We start from the raw sequence: 23,905 nt of genomic DNA on the forward strand, positions 1-23,905 counted from the left end.
ATTTATGAATTATTTCAATGACCTATCTATTTAGATTTAGCGTGATAAAAATGAGGACTAGTGGGAAAGAAGAAATTTGGTCAACGTCAAAAGCCACCTAAAAAGCGAGTGGGTTGCCTTTTATTGATTTGTCAACGTCAAAGAATCCTTCAATACGACTACTAATTCTTCTTTTCCTTTTCCTCCAACAACACACGAAAACGGGACTCCAACTCTTCTGCTCACCCATTAACTCGTCCGTTCGATAATGATTTTGTTTATGCTTTACAATCACGCTCTGATATCACATTTTGTTCCCTTTTTTTTTTTTTTTTTTTTTGTATAAGTAACATAAAATACTACCACGATTGTTCATATAGAACTTCGTAATAAAGATTCAAGGAGTTGGAAAAATAGGACAATAACAGCCCTATTGAAACAATTTTAGAGAATCTTACCGTTTGTTGAAATCATGAACACTTCTCGTTGACAAGACCTATTTTACAACTTTGTGATGGCTACACGAGCAACTTTGATGAATGGGATCAAGTTTTTTTGAAAAGCTCTAGAACGTGTTCTCTAATGGTTAATTTTTCTATTAAGCTTGAAAGCTTTGACCGTGAAATTCTTCCTCTAAACTAGAAGTCGTGACCGGAGCAACTTTGAGGATTGGTCCTAGCCTTTTATGAATGATAGGTCTACAATATTGGTGAAGAAACCATCACGAATTAAGGACTAAAACTTACCGACGAACTTTAAAATTATCTAATAATTTTTTATGATTAACGAATTTATTAAATATAAAATTGAATTTCATTTTTTTTTTATTTTAAGTTTTTGATTTTGTTTTTGTGTTAAACTTGTAAAATTTAAAAATGTCAAATAAACAAAATTTGAACAATAAAATTATAGTTTTAACATTTTTTTTATATTCTATTAAAATATAGAGTTAATTTTCTTAATTATTTATTTTTCTCATATCTTTATATTAGCTAAACTATTTCTAAGTTCATTTAACACTGTGACAATTAGAAATTTTAAATTTTAATTATTAAGATATTCTAATTTTTAGTTGAAAATTGTCGTCGGTGGAAACTTTCAATTCACATTTTAATGAAATCTTATTAAAAATGATTTTGAACAACAAATGTTGAGATGGCCGAGTTGGTCTAAGGCGCCAGATTAAGGTTCTGGTCCGAAAGGGCGTGGGTTCAAATCCCACTCTCAACATTTGATTTTTAACATTTTCTTTTTCCTTTTTTTCCGCGTGTTCATTCGTGCATTTCCTCGTTGACAATTTTATATTTTAAATTAAAGAAAAAAAAATCCATATTGTTATTATAAAAATATAATAATGTTAAATTTTCCTTAAAAAAAAAAAACATTTTAAAAGCAGATATACCACAATTCTAACCTTTAAAGAAATACTAGAAGGTTTTATAAAATTGTAACATCGTATCGTAACATAGTTCAATTAAATACAATATTTCTAGATCAATTGGTTACTATAAAACATAGTCCAATTAAATATAATACTTCTAGATCAATTGGTTACACTAAGTAAGAAAAATAGAAGGATAGATAATGAAATTAAAAAATAATAAAAATATAAAAGTAAGTTTAAGAAATCATACCTAACAAAAATAAAAAGTAATATAAAAATATTTTAGTTATCTTGAAAATAACTTTAAAGGGTCTTAAATTATCATAAAAATATAAATTATTATAAAAATATAAATTATGATATAACAATTCTTCAACAAAGAGATATTAAATATATTATAATTTAATAATATTTGTCTCAGTTTTAGAATAAAATTGTCAAATTTATTTAAATTAATTTTACCAATCTAATAATGTTAGAACTAATTTCCTTAATTATTTATTTTTCTCGTATCTTTATATTAGCTAAACTATTTCCAGAAACTTAAAAATATATATTTTTTATATATATATTATTTCACATTTTATAACATTACCTTACAAATGAAAGGGCGTGGGTTCAAATCCCACTCTCAACATTTATTCTATAACGGTTTTTTTTCATTTTTTTTCCCGCGTGTTCTTTCGTAAATTTCCTAGTTGTAGAGTTGACGAGACGAGCAAGTCAAACATCGAATTTTCTATTTTAAATTAAAGAAAAAAAAATCAATATTGTTATTTTCAAAATATAATAATCTTATATTTTCATTTATGAGTTAATTTTAGAAAGTTATTTATTTTTTATGCTTAAATTGAACGAATATTGATGGCTCGTTATTAAGTAATATTTTTATATATTTGAAATATTTTATTTATTTTCTTTCACTTGTTTACTTTTCATTAATAATTAATTAAATTTTAAAAAAAAAACCCATCATTTGAAAAAATAACGATATATAATGACTCATTTATTTTTCCTTTTTTAGGAAATATGTAAGTCATACCATTAAATTATTCATTAAAAACTCAATTTAGATAATTATTTTAGTTGGCTATAATTTTGTCTTTCACCTTACCATAATTATTAGACTTTTAAAATCTAACACCCGAGTTGAATCTAGTAAGGATCGTACATGGACGGTAGTTGGAGTTGGTAGCTCTCTTAAGGTTCCCTCTTTGGGATCCCTAGGGAAGAGGACCAAGTGGGCTCTTGCAAACAGCTTGATACAATATCTCCCTTCAACCCGTTGAGCAAAATGCGGCAAAAGGAAGGAAAATCTATGGACCGACCCAATCGTCTCCACCCCGTAGGAACTACGAGATCACTCCAAGGACGCCTTCAGTTTCCAAGGGTTGCAGACCGACCATAGAACCCTATTCAATAAGTGGAATGCATGAATTGTCCGCTATCTCTTTGTCGAAGCATTGATATTATCTAACAACTAAAACACAACTTGTATAAGTTCTTGTTGTCAATCCTCTTATAACATTTATCATATATGCACACTCAAATTTCAACGTAATATAAGCACCATACATCACATAATACAACCAAAACATAACCATTTTCCTTTTGTCTATTGTGTGTTTGTTACTTTGCAATCGGGATAAACGTTATCAAGCAGTTTATTATATAAATTTTGATACTCACGGTAATGACTCAGACTTTCTAAAATCCTATTATTTGCATACTTACTATTGAAAAAAAGAAAAAATTATGCATGTCTGAAACTCATACATTTCTTCGGAAAAGATAAATTTCAAGCATGCATAACATATAGGTAATTTGCACATCATTGTACAGAATAATCACATACATACATATCTAACCGTTGAAAAGTATCTAAATAGAAAAGTTCCTTACCTCAAATCCGATCGTTCCAATCAATTTAACCTAGCAACTACTTAAATTTCTTATTAAAATCCTCTAGATTAGGCTCTTCAAACATAATTTGAAATTCACAAAATCAAGTAAGATTGAGATTCAATTGAACCAGACTAGACCATGAAATGAGTGAGTCATAAGTTGGAGGAGCTAAAGCACATGCGAGTAGGGTTACACATTTTGAGTTGTAGGGTGGACTGGGCGAGTAGTCTGAGTTCAAGTCTTTGGATTATAGGTTGGACTCGTATGCAATATAGGTTTAGACCTGAACAAGTTGACAAGAAAAAGTAAATATTTGTGAACCACTAAAATTAAAAAACATGAAAGACTAAAATTAGTGAAGTAAACAAAAAAGGAGGTATTTATGAGAAGCAGTTGGTAACGGTTTTCCCATCTTAGACCTTAAAAATCGAATGAGTTTGCAGGGAACCCACACCACACCACAATCCACAAGCCCTGTGCGGAACCATTTGCGTTTCGCTTAATAAAAAGCTTGCTCATCCACCTCTTCTGGCTTACCTTCACCAGCCCTTCTAATCCCTAACAAAAATTAAACCCCAAAACTAAAAATTTAAACAAAAATAACAAAAAAAAAGAAGAAAAAAAAAGAAAAAAAAAACACACACACACACACAATGATCCCTTTTAGAGCCTTCTTTCTTTGTTCCTTGTTGTTTGTCGTCGTATGTGCCGATTCCGATGCCAATGCCGATCTTGAAGTCGATAAGACACCTGATGTTGAAGTTGATAAGATAAACGTTACCGATACCGATAAAGGAATTGATCTCGAAAAGGCTGATGAATACTGGCAAAAACGTGCTGCTGAAGCTCATAAGGCTGCTCAAAAGGCCTTCAATCCTGACCCCGATTCCGTTGCTGATAACTTTAACGCAGCCGTTGGCCAGTGAGTTTCAGATTTTTATCCTATTTTTGATACCATGTTAAACTAAATTATGCTCACTAATTTCGGTTTTTATCTTGTTTTGATACCATGTTAAATTAAATTAGACTCACCAATTTTGATTTCCATCCTGTTTTGAAATCGCTCACCAATTTCGATTCTCATCAAGTTTTGAATCAATTTCCATCGTGTTTTGATACCATGTTAAATTAAATTATGCTCACCAATTTCGATTTTCATCATGTTTTGGACCCGCTCACCCATTTCGATTCCCATCATGTTTTGAACACCGCTCACCCATTTTCGACCCATTTTCGATTCCCATCTTGTTTTGAACACCGCTCACCCATTTTCGATTCCCATCCGGTTTTGAACACCGCTCACCCATTTTCGATTCCAATCCGGTTTTGAACACCGCTCACCCATTTTCGATTCCCATCCGGTTTTGAACACCGCTCACCCATTTTCGATTCCCATCCGGTTTTGAACACCGCTCACCCATTTTCGATTCCCATCCGGTTTTGAACCCGCTCACCCATTTTCGATTCCCATCCGGTTTTGAACCCGCTCACCCATTTGCGATTCCCATCCGGTTTTGAACCCGCTCACCCATTTGCGATTCCCATCCGGTTTTGAACCCGCTCACCAATTTCAATTTCCATCCGATTTTGAACCCGCTCACCCATTTGCGATTCCCATCCGGTTTTGAACCCGCTCACCCATTTGCGATTCCCATCCGGTTTTGAACCCGCTCACCAATTTCAATTTCCATCCGATTTTGAACCCGCTCACCAATTTCAATTTCCATCCGATTTTGAACCCGCTCACCAATTTCAATTTCCATCCGATTTTGAACCCGCTCACCAATTTCAATTTCCATCCTATTTTGATACCATGTTAAATTAAATTACCAATTTCGATTTCCATCCTATTTTGATACCATGTTAAATTAAAGGGAGATAGTGAACAGCAACAATTCAAGGAGGAGCTTGAGGAGATACAGTGGTCCATGCTTGGCGACCAACCCCATTGACAGATGCTGGAGGTGCGACCCAAATTGGGACAAGAATCGAAGAAAGCTAGCCGAATGTCCATTAGGGTTCGGCCACCAAACCATCGGCGGCAAGAGAGGACCCATTTACGTGGTGACAGACGCCTCCGATGAAAACCTAGTCGACCCCAAGCCTGGAACCCTACGCCACGCGGTTGTCCAAAACGGCCCAAGATGGATCATATTCGGGCGCAGCATGATCATCAGGCTATCCCAAGAGCTCATAATCTCAAGCAACAAGACCATCGACGCCCGCGGCTTCAATGTCCACATAGCCTTCGGCGCAGGGCTCACTATTCAATTCGTGCATAATATCATCATCCATGGCCTTCATATCCATGACATTATTTCCAAGTCCGGTGGAATGATTAGAGATGCATTTGATCATTATGGGTTCCGAACACAAAGCGATGGCGATGGTATTTCAATCTTTGGGAGCTCTCATGTTTGGATCGATCATGTTTCAATGTACAATTGTCAAGACGGGTTAATTGATGCCATTATGGCTTCCACTGCCATTACAATCTCCAATAGTCATTTCACTCACCATAACGAGGTATCAATTTGATTACATTTTCAACACAAACCCATTTCCAATCTAATTGTTTTATCAATTTGATTACATTTTCAACACAAACCCATTTCAAATCTAATTGTTTTATCAATTTGATTACATTTTCAACACAAACCCATTTCAAATCTAATTGTTTTATCAATTTGATTACATTTTCAACACAAACCCATTTCAAATCTAATTGTTCTACACATGTAGGTTATGTTATTCGGAGCTAGTGATAGCTATAAGGAAGATTCTATAATGCAAATAACCCTTGCATTCAACCATTTTGGGAGGGGATTGGTGCAAAGAATGCCAAGGTGTAGATTTGGGTTCTTCCATGTGGTTAATAATGACTATACTCATTGGCTTATGTATGCCATTGGGGGCAGCCAGCACCCCACCATTGTTAGCCAAGGGAACCGTTTCATTGCCCCTCCGAATCCGAGCGCGAAACAGATAACGAAGAGAGAGTATGCCGATGAGTCCGAATGGAAGAATTGGTCATGGCGGTCGGAGGGAGATTTGATGATCAACGGGGCGTACTTTGTTCCGGCGGGGGATCAAACCAAGGGGAAGAAGAGCGAATTCTCAAGATATGATATGATTAAATTCAAGCCAGGAGCCTACGTGAAAAGGCTTACACGCTTCGCTGGTACACTTGAGTGTCAAGTAGGCAAGCCATGCTAAGCTGATTTACACCATTTTTTGTCACTCCTTGATCTCTTGGTGGCTTTTTTTTTTTTTTTTTTTTTTTTTTTTTTTTTTTTTTTGGGATTTTAGTTTTTTTATTTTTATTTTTTATGAAGTGTGTTTGAATAACTCAGCCGCTAGTTTTGTAGGAAGAAGGAAGACAAAATGAATTGTCAAATCCTTTCTTATGTTTTGTTCTTTTCTATCTTCTTCTTCTACCAAATGTAATAAATGAAAATGTGTTGGTTGTGGTTTGTTAAAATCTCATTTGGTGTTCTATTTTATATTATGGGAATGTATAATTTGTACTTGGTAAGATATCACTATGAAGATTAATTTAGTTAAGAGAACTTTGAAATGTTCTCATTAATGTTCTAATATATTAAATGTAAAAGTAAAAAAGCAAGTTACGAGATTGACCTCGCTATTCCAAATGAATCAAAACAATTTCCTTTTATAGTTACTCCAAACACCTTCACCGATCTAAAAAATAGGAAGGACAAGGGAATACGGAAGGACAAGGGAACACGAGACCCTTTGTGATTTCGTTGCCTACTAACCCTTGGCAAGGATAAGGAACACATGTGGCAACGATGAGGAGTGGAAGCACAAAGTTGTCAGAGGAGATGTGGCAATGATAAGGATGGCAATGATAAGGAGTGGAAGGGAGGGGAGTGTAACGCTCTAGTACCCGTTACTCACGAATAGTAACTATGCAACATGGTCGGAAGCGTAAGGACAGACTCTTGCAGCCATCTTCCAAGCAGCCTCAGAGTCCCAAAGGATGTCCTTCTCATATTGGCAAAGGACTCAGCAAAGAGGAGATGCTGCAAACAATGCAGGTGGGTGTGGAACGCGTCAAGGAAGCAAAGGTGTAGACCTTGAAGATCGAGTTCGAGGTTATCTGCATGAAGGACGGTGAGTCAATAGATGACTTTGCTATGAAGTTGACGAGCGGTATCCGTTCATTAGGCGACTTGGTGGAAGAGATCTCCGTCGTCAAGAAGTTGTTCCCCCAAGATTCATGCAGATTATTACCTCTATCGAACAGTTCAACGACCTCAAGAACATGTTGGCTGAGAAGGTCGTTGGTCGTTTTGTCCATGAGGAGAGACTTCGTGGCTACGAAGACAAAGAGGAGAAGAAATACCTCTTACTCACACATGAGGAGTGGCTCGCACGGACGGAAAATAAAGATACAAATGACTTTTCTTTTCCAAGTACGAGCGGACGTGAAAACAATAACAAAGAAAACAGAGGTCGTGGACGTCGCCGCGAACATGGTAACAGAGGAGGTCGTGACAATATTTCACAAACCATGAAAATGGCAACCCTCGTAAGGACAAGAGTATGATCAAGTATTACTCTTGTGGAAAATATGGGCATAATGCGACAGAGTGCTGCAACAAGAAGCGAGATGAAGAGGCAAACCTCACACTCACGCAAGATCAAGAGCCCGCACTGATCTTGGTTGAGAAGATGCTCAACCTGTTGATGCTCAACGAAGCAAAGGTCATGGCGAACCTTCTCACAAAAGGAGAAGACCGAGTAGACCAACATGTGGTACCTTGACAATGGAGTAAGCAACCACATGACTGGAGATCGAACAAAGTTCAAGGAGCTTGATGAGAAGCTTATTGAAAACGTGAAGTTTGACGATGGATCAATTGTACCGATCCAAGGTAAATGATCAATCTTGTTCTAGTGCAAGAAAGGTGACCAACATTTAGTGACGAAGGTATATGTTAGTGAGAGAATGAGTGATTGAATGGTTGATCAAAAGATTGTATTATTAAGAGCAAGAAAGCTCTATATATATATATATATACAAATAATAGGAAAAGAATGTTTTAAAAAGTCAGCTGGAAATCTGGACAAAATCTAGTAATAAACCAGTAAACAAACCATGCTAATTCAACCCCTAACTATAAGGAGACTTGTTCAAAAACATTAACAGAAAAATACTAAATGATAGTAATCTAAAACACGTTATCTTTAACACTCCTCCTTGTTTAGATGCTGCAAACTCCAAGTTTTTTCCTGAAATCTTCAAACTTGCTAAGTGGTAGAGGTTTGGTAAGGACATCTGCAATTTGATCTTCAGATTTGCAGTAACAAAGAGTCACATCACCACTCTTCTGAACTCTCGAACAAAGAATAACTTGATGTTGAAATGCTTAGTTTTTCCATGAAAAACTGGACTATTGGAGATTGCAATAGCAGCTTGGTTATCAACTAGTATCTCAGTGCTTTGTTTTTGCTCCAAGTTTAGATCCACGAGAATTTTTCTTAACTAGAGAGCTTGACTAACTGCAGCTGTTACAACTATAAATTCTACCTCAGAAGTGGATTGAGCTACAATTTCTTACTTTCTTGAGCACCAAGAGAACATGTCTGATTCGAGGCAAAAACAGTAACCAGATGTACTCTTCATGTCATCGATTGAGCCACCCCAATCACTATTAGAGAAACCAATTAGCTTCATTTCCTTGTGCTTTAAGAACTTCACTCCATAATTCCAGGTCCCCTTGATGTATCTGATAACTCTCTTTACAGCTTTCATGTGAGTCTCACTGGGACAATGCATGAATTTGGAGAGAATACTTACAGCATTTAAGATATCAGGTCTGGTTGCTGTTAAGTACATCAAACAACCTACCAAACTCCGGAACTTAGCTTCAATAACTTGGGAAGAACCATCATCTTTGACCAACTTCTATTTTTGATTCATAGGAGTATGCATTGCTTTGCAATCTTCCATCAGAAATTTTTTAAGTATCTCATTTGCATACTTTCTTTGACAAATGAACACTTCATCTTGAATTTACTTGATCTCAATGCCAAGGAAATATGACATGAGACCAAGGTCTATCATTTTGAAGACCTTTTTAATTTCCAGTTTGAACTAGTTAATTTGCTCAAGATTACTTCCTGTAATTAATAAGTCGTCTACATAAAGAGAAATGACTAGAGTATTTGTACCTCCATGCTTGACATACAATGTGAGTTCAGATTGACTTTTTTGGAAGTCGAGACCAACCAAATGATCATCAATTTTACTGAACCATGCTCGCGGAGCCTGTTTCAGACCGTATAGAGCCCTTCTCAGCAAGTAGACTTTATCTTCATTGCCTTTGCTCACAAAACCTTCAGGTTGCTCGACAAAAATTTCTTCTTGCAAGACTCCATTTAAGAATGCAGAGTTAACATCTAACTGGAACACTTTCCAACTCTTTTGAGCAGCAAGAGCAAGCAACAGTCTTACTCTATCAAGCCTCACAACAGGTGCAAATGTTTCTGAATAGTCAACTCCAAAAAATTGCGCATATCCCTTCACAACAAGTCTTGCTTTGTATTTGTTAACTGAACCATTAGGATTTAGCTTTGTTCTGAACACCCATCTTACTCCAATTATTTTTCGGTTTAGAGGTCGATCAACCAACTCCCAGGTTTTGTTTTTCTCGATCATCGAAAGCTCCTCCTGCATTGCAGCGATCCAATGTTAACTGTTTTTTTTTTTTTTTTTTTTTGCATCATGGAACCCTGAAGGCTCACAAACAGCTACATTACACCTTTGATAAATATCAGACAGCAACCTTGTACCTCTGACAGGTGCATCATCAACCAAAGCATCTTGTTGTTCATCTTCAAACTCTTCTAACATGCTACCAAAGATTAAATTGTTTGGTGCATTAGAAATCTGATTCACCTTCGTTAGTTCTTCTCAATTCCATTGCTCATTTTTAGCAAAATGAACATCTCAGCTCACAATAACACGACTAGTGTGTGGTTGAAAAACTCTGTAAGCTTTAGATATAGTGTTATTCCCAACAAAGATGGCAGCTTTTGTCTATTTGTCAAGCTTCTCAGGCTTGACCTATGGAAGGTAAGTGAAACAAAGACACCCAAATACTCTAAGGAACTTTAAAGAAGGTTTGTAATCATACCAAGCTTCAAATGATGTCAGGTCCTTCACGCTTTTGTTGAAATTTGATTTTTTTGCAAGTACACAACAATGTTTGCTGCTTCTCCCCAAAAATTATTTTGGAAGATTCTTCTCATGAAGCATGCATCTCATCATCTCCATTATGAATCTATTCCTCGTTTCACTGACGCCATTATGTCGAGGAGTGTATGGTGCTGTCAATTGATATTCAATTCCTGCCTCTTCATAAAACGTGTTAAAAGTTTCTGAAGTGTACTCATTGCCATTATCTGATCTTATAGTCTGAATCAAGCATGCACTTTCATTCTCAACTCTAGCTTTGAATTTCCAAAATAAATCCGCAACTTCTAACTTTTGCTTCAGCAAGAAGATCCAACAGATTCTTGGATCATCAATAAAAACAATGTAATAAAGATTACCATTTAATGATGGTGTTCGCTGAGGACTACAAAGATCAGTATGAACCAGTTGCAACTTTTTCAAGGCTCTACATGCCTGTTTAGGAAAGGGTTGCCTATGTTGCTTCTCGAAATTACAAGCACGACAAAGAGACATGTCCTCATCAATGTCAGCGAGTCCTTCTACCAGCTTCTTTGACTGTATCTGTAGCAAACTTCGATGATGAAAGTGCCCAAGTCTTTTGTGCCAAATCTTAGTAGTAGTAGCTCCGGATATAAAGGCCATATGCTCTTTCTCCATTGGATTTAGAGCAAAGCTTTTTCCTTCCGTTTTGACATTGAACAAGTCTTTGCCACTAACATCTCTAATCAAGCACTGCTTATTCTCAAACAACACTTTATAGCCTTTATTAAGTATCTAACCAACACTTAAGAGATCTGATCAATTTTAGGTATAAATAAGACATCTGGAATAAATTTTGTACCTTCATAGCTTGTTATAGCTACTGTGCCTTTTCCCTTGACTTCCAAGTGTCCATCAGTGCCAATCCTCACTCTCTTGACTTCAGTGTCTCTTAATTCCTAAAAAAAGCTCATTGTCATATGTCCTATGATTTGTGCACTCATTGTCAATCAACCAGCTCTCGCTTGATTTTTTGCCTGAGAAACAAGTGACCACAAACAATTGATCTTCTTCTTGATTAGCTACCTGTGGATCTACTTCTTTCACCTGACCTTTGACTTTGCAGATCACAGCTTCATGTCCAAGTTGATTGCATTTGGAGCATTTGGCATCAGGTCTTCTCCAAAACTTGTATGGTGGATGATCTTTATTCTCACAAGGGCAGCAAGATGGGTAGGATTTTTTTGGAACCTCATCCTTTTGTCTTCTGGTAATTTGCAAATGAATCTCAATTTGTTGATTAGTTTTTTAATTTTTTCTTCTGTTTATACCTGCTGTTGTCTTGGTGCTTAACAGGTAAGACATGTTGTCTCTGACTGAGTGTTTGGTGAGGAAATCTTGACGAGGGAAAATTACCAAAGGAAAATCTTGGAAGAAGAAAATAACGAAAAACAAAGAGAGAGACAGTATTTCAGATTCTGCGCTGAAGACCTGATGATTCTATTCTCATTCAATTGGCATATTTAAATAACCATTATATCCTAAAAATGGAAAGAAGTGGCGACTCAACTAAAGCCCTTTCACTCAACGTGCATATTTCACTCACTTTAATTCTTTGACTTTAACAAGAAAATAGGAATTCTTAACCTAAAAATCTGGATTTATCTAACAATCTCCTCCTAAATCCCTGTGGTATATATCTACCTTATTGTTTGAACTCCGATCTTCGAACGAAGTTCTAAAAATTTCACCCGCGCCAGAGATTTGGTGAAGATGTCTCCAAGCTGTTCCTCTATTCGGATGAAATCAATCTTGATGAGCCCTCGATCTGCACATTTCCGAATGTAGTGAAATCTGATTTCTATGTGCTTGCTCCGTTCGTGCAAAACTGGATTTTTAATCAGGGAGATTGTAGCTTTGTTGTCCACGTATAGTATTGGTGGATCTCCTTCTCTTCCAATGAGTTCTTCCATCAGTCGCGCAAGCCAAACCCCTTGTGTTGCCGCCCACGGCGATGTATTCTGCTTTGCAAGAAGACAAAGCAACTACCTTTTGTTTAGTTGATTGCCAGCAGCAGATCGCGCTGCCTAAGAGAAAGTAAATCATCCCGCTGGTGCTCTTACGATCATCAACGTCCGCTAGTCCAGCTGTGTCCCGCAACTTCTTTGTGTACACACCTTGACAGATGGTGATGCCAACAGTTACTCTGTTGCACTTCGATGTCGAGGTAGTAGCTAAGTACGCCGAGATCGCTCATCTTGAAGTTCTTTGACATCCCCTCTTGAATCTCCCAAGAAATTTCATGTCACCTCTCCAGTGATTATGAGGTCGCCGACGTATACTCCCACGATCAGCCGCTGCTTGCCGTGGCCGTGCGTGTACATGCCATGCTCAGAGGCACAGTGCTTGAACTTCAACGATAGAAGGATACTGTCGAGCTTCGCGTTCTAGGCTCGTGGTGCTTGCCGAAGCTCGTAGAGTGCCTTGTCCAGGCACAACTCTTTGTTGAGGGGAAAGCGGACTTCACGTCCTCCCAGTGGGTCTTCCATCCTCGAGTACCTGGCCACCAGACCATCATCGTGATCGACATCCAACGTCGAATCCGCAGTACGTGGTGTTGCAAACTCCACTGGTTGAGGGGGAGAAGCCAAAGTGAGGTACTCCACCGTGAATTGATTTGGATTTTGGTCTGCCACCGTCACATCGTTCCACTGCCAGAAGGTGCTCTGGTCGAAGATGACATCGTGCGACACGCGACCTTCATGTATGCGACATAGCCAAACACTCGATGCCAACGTACACTCCCACGATCAGCCGCTACTTGCCATGGCCGTGTGTGTACATACTATGCTTAGAGGCACAACGCTTGAACTTCAGCGATAGGAGGGTACTGTCGAGCTGCTGCCAGCGGTAACGGTCGAACTTGCGTGAGTGAACCTGCTTGGGATGGACCTCACGATGTGCGTATTTTTGCGCTTTGCATTTTCTTCTACTTGAACCTGAGACTTGTGCGGTCTTAGGTTGACATTATCACCAATTGAGTTATATCAACTTGGCTTTTGATAGACTTGACTTCTCCACAATGATATATCACCGGTATATGAACCTCGCTATGATACCACTTGTTGTCTCTGACTAAGCGTCTGGTGAGGAAATCTTGACGAAGGAAAACTACCGAAGAAAAATCTTGGAAGAAGAAAATAACGGAAAAACAAAGAGAGAGACAGTATTTTAGATTATGCGTTGAAGATCGGATGATTTTATTCTCATTCAATTGGCATATTTAAATAATCATTATATCCTAAAAATGGAAAGAAATGACAACTCAATTAAAGTTCATCCACTCGACATGGATATTCCACTCACTTTAATTCTGGGCTTTAACAATAAAATAGGAATTCTTAACCTAAAAATAGGGATTTATCTAACAAGGCACCTTCCATCACCCCTTCTTGCCTCATAGACCAACTTTGCTCTTGAGCTTGTAAAGCATTCAAGAGCTCTATAAGAGAAATCTTTGTTAGGTCTTTGGTGTTCTCCAAAGTAGCAATGGTGGCTTCAAACTTCTCTAGAATAGTGACCAGCAGCTTTTCAACAATCCTGAAATCATTTAACACAGAACCAAGCAATCTCATCAGAGTACTCTTTCACCGACTCAAACTCCTTCATCTTCTGCAACTCGAAATCCCTAATCAAATTCAGGACTTTCATTCCACGAATCCTCTCATCTCCTACGTATTCAGCCTTGAGGTAATCCCAGATTTCCTTTGCTATTTTGAGAGACATCATTCGCATGAAGATCATTTGAGATACAGAAGCCTTCGATTTTCTTGTCTTCTTTTCCTTCTGTGCTTTGATTTGTGCTACAGTAGGATTTGCTGGAAGTGGAGGGACCTCGTAATCCTCTTCTACTGCTTTCCAAAGATCCAAAACCTCCAGATAAGTCTCCTTACGAATTGCCCACATTTGATAATTGTCTCCATCGAAGACTGGTGGTGCAACAGCTAAAAAACTTGATTCTCCTTCCATTTTTATTTCACATATCCCTTAAAAACTAGTTCTCTGGTACCATGTTAGATGAACACGACTCTCCATAATGGTATGATAATGTCCACTTTGAGCATAAGCTTTTATGGGCTTCCTCAAATGTCTCACACCAATGGAGATAGTATTCCTTGATTAGAAACTCATGATCATTTACTAAATTAGCCCATGTGGGACTTTCATCGAACACCTCCCCTTGAACAAAGTACGTCTCCCCTTAATCGAGGCTCGACTCCTTTTCTTTTTAGAGTCTTAGTCATCTTTTACTATGCCTTCGAGGCTCGACTCCTTTTCTTTTGGAGTCTTAGTAATTTTTTACTATGCCTTCGAGGCTAACAATACTTTTGTTCAATATTTGAGGATTCTATTGATATGGGTAAGTTTAGGGCATGACTCTGATACCAAATTGTTAGTGAAAGAATGAGTGATTGAATGGTTGATCCGAAGATTGTATTATTAGCCTTTATCAGATGACGGAAGAAGGAAGCAGAGTGGAGTTAGCTAGCTCATTCCTCAATATGTTCTACAGAAATGGAATCTTGTTGATGAAGGTAAAACGATCGATAACTGCCTGTACATGATACTATTGGAGACCAGCCAACCTACCTCTCTGTTGACGAAACTTGTAGACCCATCTTGGCTATGACATGCAAGACTTGGGCACGTGAACTTTCAGACACTCAAAATGATGGGAGGGAAGAAGATGGCTACGGGGCTATCCAAAATCATACACCCGAACCAGCTATGTGAAAGTTGTCTAGTCTCCAAACAAGCAAGACTGTCGTTCCCAGCTCAAACCAGTTTTCGTGCTGAGCGACCACTACAATTGGTTCATGCAGATTTGTGTGGCTCGATCACCCCATCATCGATTGCTGCTAATAAGTATTCTTTTTCTTACTTGTTAACAATTATAGTCATTAGATGTGGGTGTACATGCTCAAAGAAAAAGGAGAGGCATTATGTGCGTTTAAGAAATTCAAAAGACTCGTTGAAAATGGGTATGATCACAAATTGAAAACCTTGCGCACCGACCAAGGTGACAAGTTCTTATCCTAGAACTTTTCAAAGTTTTGCAAGGAGGAAGCTTCTAGCGTCAACTCACTGCACCGTACACTCCATAACAAAATGGTCTGGTCGAACGAAGAAATCGTAGCATAATGAACACTGCAAGAAGCCTACTCAGGAGAATGTAAGTCCTGACGATTTTCTGTGGCGAGGCAATATGACATGCGATTTATCTTCTAAATCGTTTATCTACAAAGGCGCTTAACACTTGTAGCTCCTACGAAGCATGGTTCGGCAAGACACCTTTGTTAGATAAAACCCTGCGGTTTTCTTTATTTAGTTTTTTCACGTTTTTACTCAAATTAGTTAGTTGAATCTTTTCTTTTGACTATTTGACAAAGGAGTACCATATTTTTAGTTGGCCATATGGGTCATGTATACAGGGAAGTGTCGCAGATTTAGTTGGTGGGCCATTTTTAGGGTAATATTGTTATTTACATAAGTCAACTAATAGGAAACAAATCACCGTATTTTTCAGCAAAGTCAAATCCCAAGCTTTCGATCTCTCTGTTATTTTCTTACGTTTTCTGTTTTCATTCTTCTTCCAACAAATTTTCTTCGGCTGTTTTTCCTCCGTCAACGATTTCCTTTTACTGCTGGCATCACCATTTTTCAAAGAGCGTACGCGAAGAAGCTGCTGGATACAGCTGGGCAAGCGAACAGTAACACTACAAGAACGACAATGGAGGCCCAGCTCCAGCCAAGGAAGGCCGGCACTATGACGGCAGTCGACGCCACCAAGTACCGCAGCATTGTCGGGACCTTGCGGTATTTGGTAAACACACGCCATGACCTCGCTTATTTTGTTAGATACGTGAGTAGGTTTATGGAAGCACCTAGGGAGGAGCATCTTGTGGCTGTCAAGCGTATCTGCGCTATGTGGTTGGAACCAGAGGCTGGGGTGTGAGATACTATGCACGGAGAGGAAAAGAGAAGCTTGAGCTAGTCGGCTATAGTGATAATGACATGACCGGTGACGTTGATGATCGTAAGAGCACAAACGAGATGATTTACTTCCTCTCAGGCAGTGTGATTTGCTAACAATCAACTAAATAAAAGGTAGTTGCTTTGTCTTCTTGCGAAGTCTAGTACATCACCGGTTCGACAGCAGCCACACAGGGGGTCTGACTTGCGCGGCTGATGGAAGAACTCATCGGAAGAGAAGGCGGTCCACCAATGTTATACGTGGACAACAAAGCTACGATCTCCCTGATCAAAAATTCAGTTTTGCATGACCGGAGTAAGCACATAGAGATCAGGCTCCATTACATCCGGGAGTGTGCAGCTCGGGGGATTATCTAGATTGACTTCATCCGAATAGAGGAACAGCTTGGAGACATCTACGTTTAAAGATCGGAGTTCAAATAATAACGTCGATATACCACAGGTTTAGGAGGAGATTGTTAGATAAAAACCTGCGGTTTTCTTATTTAGTTTTTTCACATTTTTACTCAATTTAGTTAGTTGAATCTTTTCTTTTGACCATTTGACATACAGGTCGAATGGATTACCATATTTTTAGTTGGCCATTTGGGCCATGTTTACAAGGAAATGGCGCAGATTTAGTTGGACAATTTGGGCCATTTTAGGGTAGCATTGTTATTTAAATAAGTCAATCTAAGGAGAAATAAATCACCGTGTTTTCAAGCAAAGTCAAATCTCAAGCTTTCGCTCTCTCTGTTATTTTCTTATGCTTACTGTTTTCATTCTTCTTCCAACAAATTTTCTTTGGCTGTTCTTCCTCTGTCAACGATTTCATCTCACCAACGATTTCCTCAGGCAAAAGACATCAACCTCACTTCGATTACCTAAGAGACTTCGATTGTACAGCACATGTTAAGACTGCAAAACCATATATCACAGGTTGTATGATTAGCAACATGAAAAAATTCATGTAAGTAGAGATGTCGTATTCGAAGAAGAGAAGTGGAATTGGTGCAGCATTGGCGATAACAAGCAGACTGTTACAAATTTCACTGCTCTAGAAGAAGAGATAGCAACAGACTTAGAAAGTGCCCCTACAACAACACCAGCAAGTCCACACATGTCATCACCGGTGACACAGAAAGGCTTGATGGACTCTCTAGAACAATAGAGCTCAGTCGAGAGCACAGGAGGATCCAAAACAGAGGATGGACCAAAGAAATTCGTTCTCTTGCTGAAATTGAAGTATAACTGGATCCCAACGAGTTACTGCACGCGGTTAAGAAGCCAACAACCTACGTGAGGCAGCAACTGAGACGATGTGGCAAGAGGCCATGCAAAAGGAGCTTGAAGCCATTGAGAAGAACAAGATGTGGACACTAACTAACTTATTGTTCGGACACAAGCCCATCGGTTTGAAGCAGGTGTTTAAGTTGGAGAAGAATAGTGAAAAAAATGTCATCAAGCATAAAGCAAGGCTCGTGGTGAAGGGATACGTGCAACGACAAGGAGTTGATTTTGAGGAGGTTTTCACATCTGTGTTTAGACTATACACTGTAAGGTAGATTCTTGTCCTCGCAGCTCAACACAGGTGGGAGCTCCATCACTTGAACGTCAAATCAACCTTTCTAAATGGTGACCTCCAAGAAGAAGTGTATGTTGCCCAACTTGAAGGGTTCGTCATCAAAGCCGAAAAGCACAAAGTGTACAAGTTGTCAAAGTCCCTCTACGATTTACGGCACCGAGGGCGTGGAACATATGTCTGAAAAGGAGCTTAAAGAGTCTAAACTTCATGAAGTTCTCACAAGAACAAGTAGTGTATAGAAGAAACGATGGGGTTGAAACACTCATCGTTGGCGTGTTCGTTGATGACCTGAACGTCACTGGTACAAGTGTGGAAGGCGTCAAAGAGTTCACGCAGCAAATGATGAAAGAATTTGAGATGACTGGTCTTGGTTTACTCACGTACTAACTCGATATTGAAGTGGACCAAAGGAAAGATTGCATCACACTTAAGTAATCGGCCTATGCTAAGAAGTTGTTGCAACAATTTAATATGGCAGAGTGCAACCCGACCAAGTATTCATGGAAGCAAAATTACAACTCGAGAAAGATGCTGAAGGAAGCTTGGTGAATCCCACTGAGTATAGGCCTGTCATCGAAAGTCTAAGGTACTTGACTCATACTCGTCCGGACCTTTCATATGTTGTTGGAATAATGAGTAGGTACATGGAAAAGCCCACTATGATGCATCATCAAGCGGTTAAGCACATTGTTCGCTATGTGAAGGGAACCACAAGCTGTGGGTTGAAGTATCAAAGAGGGCGAGGTGACATTAGCTTCCTGGAGGCCGAATTCATTGACGATTAGAAAAAGAACCGCAGGAGTGACTTTTTATCTCAACGAAAATTTGATCTCTTGGCAATCTCAAAAGCAACGAATTGTGACACTATCTTCTTGTGAGGCCGAATTCATGGCAGCAACTGCGATGTCGTACCAAGCATTGTGGCTGAGAAATTTGTTGAGCGAAGTGACTAGAAGTGAACTAAAACCAGTAACTCTCTACGTTGACAAAAAATCTGCGATTACACTGATAAAGAATCCAATATTTCATGGATGCAGAAAATATATTGACACTCGCTTCTACTTTATCCGTGAGTGTGTTGAGAAGAGACAAATCATTGTGGAGTTCGTATGCACTAGAGAACAGCGCGTGGATATTCTAACCAAGGCCCTAGCAAGGGTTAAGTTTGTATAGATGCGAAAATTGCTGGGAGTGAAAAATATCGAACAAAGTCAAGCTTACGGAGGAGAATGTGAGTTAATAAGCTTGACTTAGCAAAACAAGTTATTAACCTAGAGCAATTTTTAGATAATTTTTTAGTAGGTTTTTATTTGAATAAGTTTAGGAAAATTGTTAGTCTTTACCGAAGATTTGTTAGTAGTTGCTTAACTTCAGTAGAAAATTTAAGAGCTTGAGGAGAAAGTTTAGGAGATCGGTTGTGCTTTCTCTACTATAAATACTCATGAGATGTATGTTATTTTCACAACAAAGAGAATTGAAAACCTAAGTGCTTAAGCTTCCTCTATTCAAAAGCTCTCTCCCCTCAATTTGTTTTCCTGCTTCAGTTATTTGTTTCAACATATTCAATTGCGAGCAATTTTCAACACTGCGCTCAACACATGTGACCCATGCAACGCATCTGTGACCCAAAGTGCTTGGCCTGAGATCATGCAACGGCTCAGATCAAACCCCTAAGCCTATCTACACCGAAGACCCAACCAAGCCCAATACGTTCGGCCTAAACCCGAAGTTTGCGCCTCGACCTGGAATGCCACCTGAACACGCGTCTCCTTTCCCACAATGACACGTGTCGCACATGCGAACACCCACTCCTTTGGCTTAGTCGGCTCAACGCGGCTTGTCTCAGTGCGACATGACTTCTCTGCTCAAAACTCGACTATCCGGCTTGGATTGATGCTTTTGGTACCAATTCCCATAGTTTTTACCCTCCTAAAGATTAATTTGACCTTAATTGAGGTAATTGAGGTTAGTTTAGCATCCTATTTCCAAGTTCAAATTGATTTAGGATAGAAATGTGTGTTATTAACATAAACAAGATGGACGTTTGAATAGGAAACAAATCCCAGCAATACGTAGAGAAACTTCTAGGAAACGGAATCTAAATGTACTCAAGTGTAGGGAGAGCACTGGTTAAGGTCAACCAAGTAAGTGTTCTTACTATCAATATGGTTATAAATGATGTTGTGTATTGACACGTGTAGGGCACGTGTCATATATTTGATCTATGAGAAGTTTAGGGAAAATATGACTAGATATGCATATGGAATGATATGACTACGAAGTGTTTATGAAATGGTATGACTATGATATGATATGGGAACGATGTATATTTTTGTATATGTGATATATGATATGAGAATGATATGATATACATTATGGTATGATATGTTTGATGAATTGATATATTTATGATGTGAAATTGATGAAGCCGTACTTGAGATATGTTATGTGACGGTTATTATATGATATGATATGATATGTGCATGATAAGAATTGTTATGCCTAGAAGCATGGAAATGTTATGATATGACATATATGTATGTAATATGAATGATATGATATGATTGACATGCAAAAATGACGAACTAGCACGAAATACAACCCTGGCATTCATACGAAAGATATGATAAATGATATGATAAACAATATGAGAAATGATATGACAAAATGATATGATATGAAAGAAGACGCTAGCGAATTTGTATTAAATGATCATGAAAATAGAAAAATGTTGAGACCTCATGCATTATTGTGTGCTCATGCATCGGGGAATATCCCTTCTCCTTCACGATAATACGGACGTGTATGCTACTAGGCTGGGAAACAATCATTATGTTTATCATAATGTTGTCGTGACGGTTGCTATTCCTAACTACTAGGCTGGGAAACAATCATTATGTTTATCATAATGTTGTCGTGACGGTTGCTATTCCTAACGGGTGTCCAACATTAACAGTTACCAGAGAATGCTCGCCCGACTAGAAAGGAGCCCAGGAGGTGTGCGAACCGAATGGTGGGTGCATACTCGCAGGTGTGGACCGTGTGTAGGAAAATTAAGTACACATCCAATTGCCCGTTAAGATAACCGTTGTAGGAAAATAGACTAATATGATAGGTCTCATTCATGATTGTATGTTTTTGCATTTAACCCCAGTAATGAAGTCACTTACTGAGTATTTTATTTAAAATACTCAAACGTACTACTTCTATTTTAGGTAAAGGCAAAACATCCATGTACGATTGACGACAACATCGCAACTCGAGACCATGACACATCGCAACGGGCCAATCGAGTGCTCGTACTGTGGGAAGAGAGGTCACCTAAGCAAGAATTGCTCGAGCAAGCTGAGGAACAAGGCGACGACCGAGAAGGCCCATGTAGCTCAATCCGAGGAGGACGAGCCGACCCTTTTCATGGTGACTGCATCAGTCCTACCTGACGTCCCTAATCCCGAGGAAGAGCTCTCTAAATCCACAAAGGTAATTGACGACGACAGAACTGCTCCGGTGAGCGTCAAACCCGAGGAAGAGCTCCCCAAATCTACAGAGGTAATCGACGACAGCATAACTGCTCTGGTGAGCGTCGAACCCGAGGAAGAGCTCCCCAAATCCACAGAGGTAATTGACGATAGCATAACTGCTCCAGTGAGCGTCGAACCCGAGGAAGAGCTCCCCAAATCCACAGAGGTAATCGACGATAGCATAACTGCTCCAGTGAGCGTCGAACCCGAGGAAGAGCTCCAATTGTGCATAACAAAGGCACCGGCTGGGGAGCCAATTCAACTGAAGGAGGAGCGAGTGTTCGCTCAAATCAATGAAAGAGGCGAGCAGCAAGAGCACCGGTGATGGGTCCTCGACACGGGGGCAACAAACCATATGATCGGGGCCAAGTCTATGTTCTCCGAGCTTGACTCGGGGATTCACGGGACGGTGAAATTCCGCGACGGCTCCGTCGTCGAGATCAAAGGGCACGACACCATCCAGTTTGTCAGCAAGGGAGGCAAGCATCACAAGCTGACCGGCGTCTACTTCATCCCGAGGCTCAAGGCTAATATTGTGAGCCTGGGTCAACTTGATAAGGTCGGCTGCCACATTTCCATCAAGCGCGGGCTACTTAGGATCCACGATGATCGACGACGGTTGCTCACGCAAGTTCGGTGCACGGCTTTACATCCTAGAGTTGGAGATAAAGCAACCAGTCAACCTCTCGGCAAGGTACCGGAGGATGGAAGACCTATTAGGAAGAGGTGAACCACCTGGACACGCGGCGCGCCAACTCGAAGAAGAGGTGGCCGAACAAGACGTGGAGTCTGGAGGACATGCCGCCAGGGACACCGAGTCATAGGGCTCAAATCGGAGTACAAACAAAATAAGGTAGATATACCACAGGTTTTAGGAGGAGATTGTTAAATAAAACCTGAGTTTTTCCTTATTTAGATTCACACGATTTCATTAGTTGATTGAATACCTCCGTTTGACCATTTGACAAACACGTCGAATGGATTACCAAAGTTTTAGACGGCAATTTTGTAGGAAGTGGCACAGATTTAGTTGGCCACTCTCCCGCCATTTTTAGGATAAGTTATATTTAAATAGGAAATCTGTTCAGAAGATTTTACAACTTGATTGTAAGCACAGTCAAAATTTCAGCAATTCTCTCTCTTTGTTATTTTACGCGTTTTATTTTCTTCCAACAACTTCCCGTCAACGATTTCCTCTCACCGAAAAGAAAAGGATTTCCCTAGCCCATTATCGAAAAACAACAATATGAAGTCTTTTCGCTTTAGGATCATACAAACGATAAGTTGGTTTCGTTGTTTTTAGGCTAATTGTATATAGCCTATTTCTTGACCGCTTCACTTTTACCAAGAACTCTTTTGCCTTTGTGAAAATAACAAGTAAACCATGTTCGATCTCAACTTTACAGCCCTGTTCATCTAATTGTCCTAAACTTATAATGTTACTTTTAAGTTTAGGAATGAAATATACATCGGAAAGAATACAGTGATCTCCATTTTCACATTGCAACATCACATCTCCACGTCCTTTTATCTCTACAAGTAATCCATCTCCAAACTTCACCGTGCCGGTCACTAACTCGTTCAATTCCGAGAACCAACTTCGACAACCAGTCATGTGATTGCTGGCTCCCGTATCTAGGAACCAAATGTTGTTTTTCTTCTCAATTTCTTTCGGGACAACCTTCTCTTCATAAAGAGCCATTTCCGTCAACTCTGGTGAACCGAGAGTTCGGACTTCACAATCTTGTGCCGTAAATAAGGCTGGCTCATCCTTATCACTTTGCATCTCAGTTAAGTGCGCCTGATTCTCCCTTTTCTTCGATCTACAGTGGGATGCATAATGATCCTCCCTTTTCTTCGATCTATAGTCAGATGCATAATGGCCAATCTTTTGACAATTATAACACTTCACCTTCCGACATTCTGAGGCATAGTGGCATAGGCCTTGACAATTGTAGCATCTTACCTTGCTCTTGTCAGCCTTCTTCTTTTGATGAAACGAGTCGTTTCCACGTCCATGCCCTCTCCCTCTCCAGCGACCACTGCGACCTTGCCCTCGGCTATGGCCTCCATTGTCGCTACGTTTTTTCTCTTTCCATTCTCCTTGAGTCAATAAGACATGCTCAACATTCTCTTTGTTGCCACCGATCCGTTCCTCATATGCTTTAAGACAGCCGATGACTTCCTCCATGGTCATCACCTTTAAATCGGCAAATTGCTTTATTGCCGATGCGATATGAAGAAACTTAGGAGGTACTGAGTGGAGAAATTTTTTCACCAAGTATGCCACTTCAAACTTGTCTCCAAAAGTA

General features: G+C 39.2%; 1 protein-coding gene and 1 non-coding gene across 4 annotated transcripts; both read left to right on the plus strand.

Moving 5' to 3' along the window:
- The first annotated feature begins 1,128 nt into the window (after positions 1-1,128).
- Positions 1,129-1,209, plus strand: TRNAL-AAG (transfer RNA leucine (anticodon AAG)). Its single transcript has one exon. It is a non-coding gene; the product is annotated as a tRNA-Leu (tRNA).
- Positions 1,210-3,898: 2,689 nt separating this feature from the next.
- LOC111786547 (putative pectate lyase P59) lies at positions 3,899-6,741 on the plus strand. Of its 3 annotated transcripts, none has more exons than XM_087125281.1 (3): positions 3,899-4,190; positions 5,143-5,794; positions 6,011-6,741. In XM_087125281.1, exons 1-3 carry the CDS (start codon positions 3,922-3,924, stop codon positions 6,482-6,484), a joined length of 1,395 nt encoding a protein of 464 aa, XP_086981407.1. In that variant the 5' UTR covers positions 3,899-3,921; the 3' UTR covers positions 6,485-6,741. The 3 variants fall into 3 exon arrangements, with proteins under 3 accessions (XP_086981407.1, XP_086981408.1, XP_086981409.1); XM_087125282.1 differs by having other exon boundaries at positions 5,158-5,794; XM_087125283.1 differs by having other exon boundaries at positions 3,943-4,190; positions 5,151-5,794.
- Positions 6,742-23,905: the final 17,164 nt, after the last annotated feature.

Source organism: Cucurbita pepo, chromosome 7 (genome assembly GCF_057944985.1).
Source record: "Cucurbita pepo subsp. pepo isolate OVF chromosome 7, ASM5794498v1, whole genome shotgun sequence".
NCBI lineage: Eukaryota > Viridiplantae > Streptophyta > Magnoliopsida > Cucurbitales > Cucurbitaceae > Cucurbita > Cucurbita pepo.

Bases quoted from the DNA above. Each gene is read 5' to 3' on its own strand.
- LOC111786547 (XM_087125281.1), top strand. From the start codon at position 3,922: ATGATCCCTTTTAGAGCCTTCTTTCTTTGTTCCTTGTTGTTTGTCGTC. The intron at 4,191-5,142 runs GTGAGTTTCAGA...GTTAAATTAAAG, and splicing joins TTTAACGCAGCCGTTGGCCA to GGAGATAGTGAACAGCAACA. The intron at 5,795-6,010 runs GTATCAATTTGA...CTACACATGTAG, and splicing joins ATTTCACTCACCATAACGAG to GTTATGTTATTCGGAGCTAG.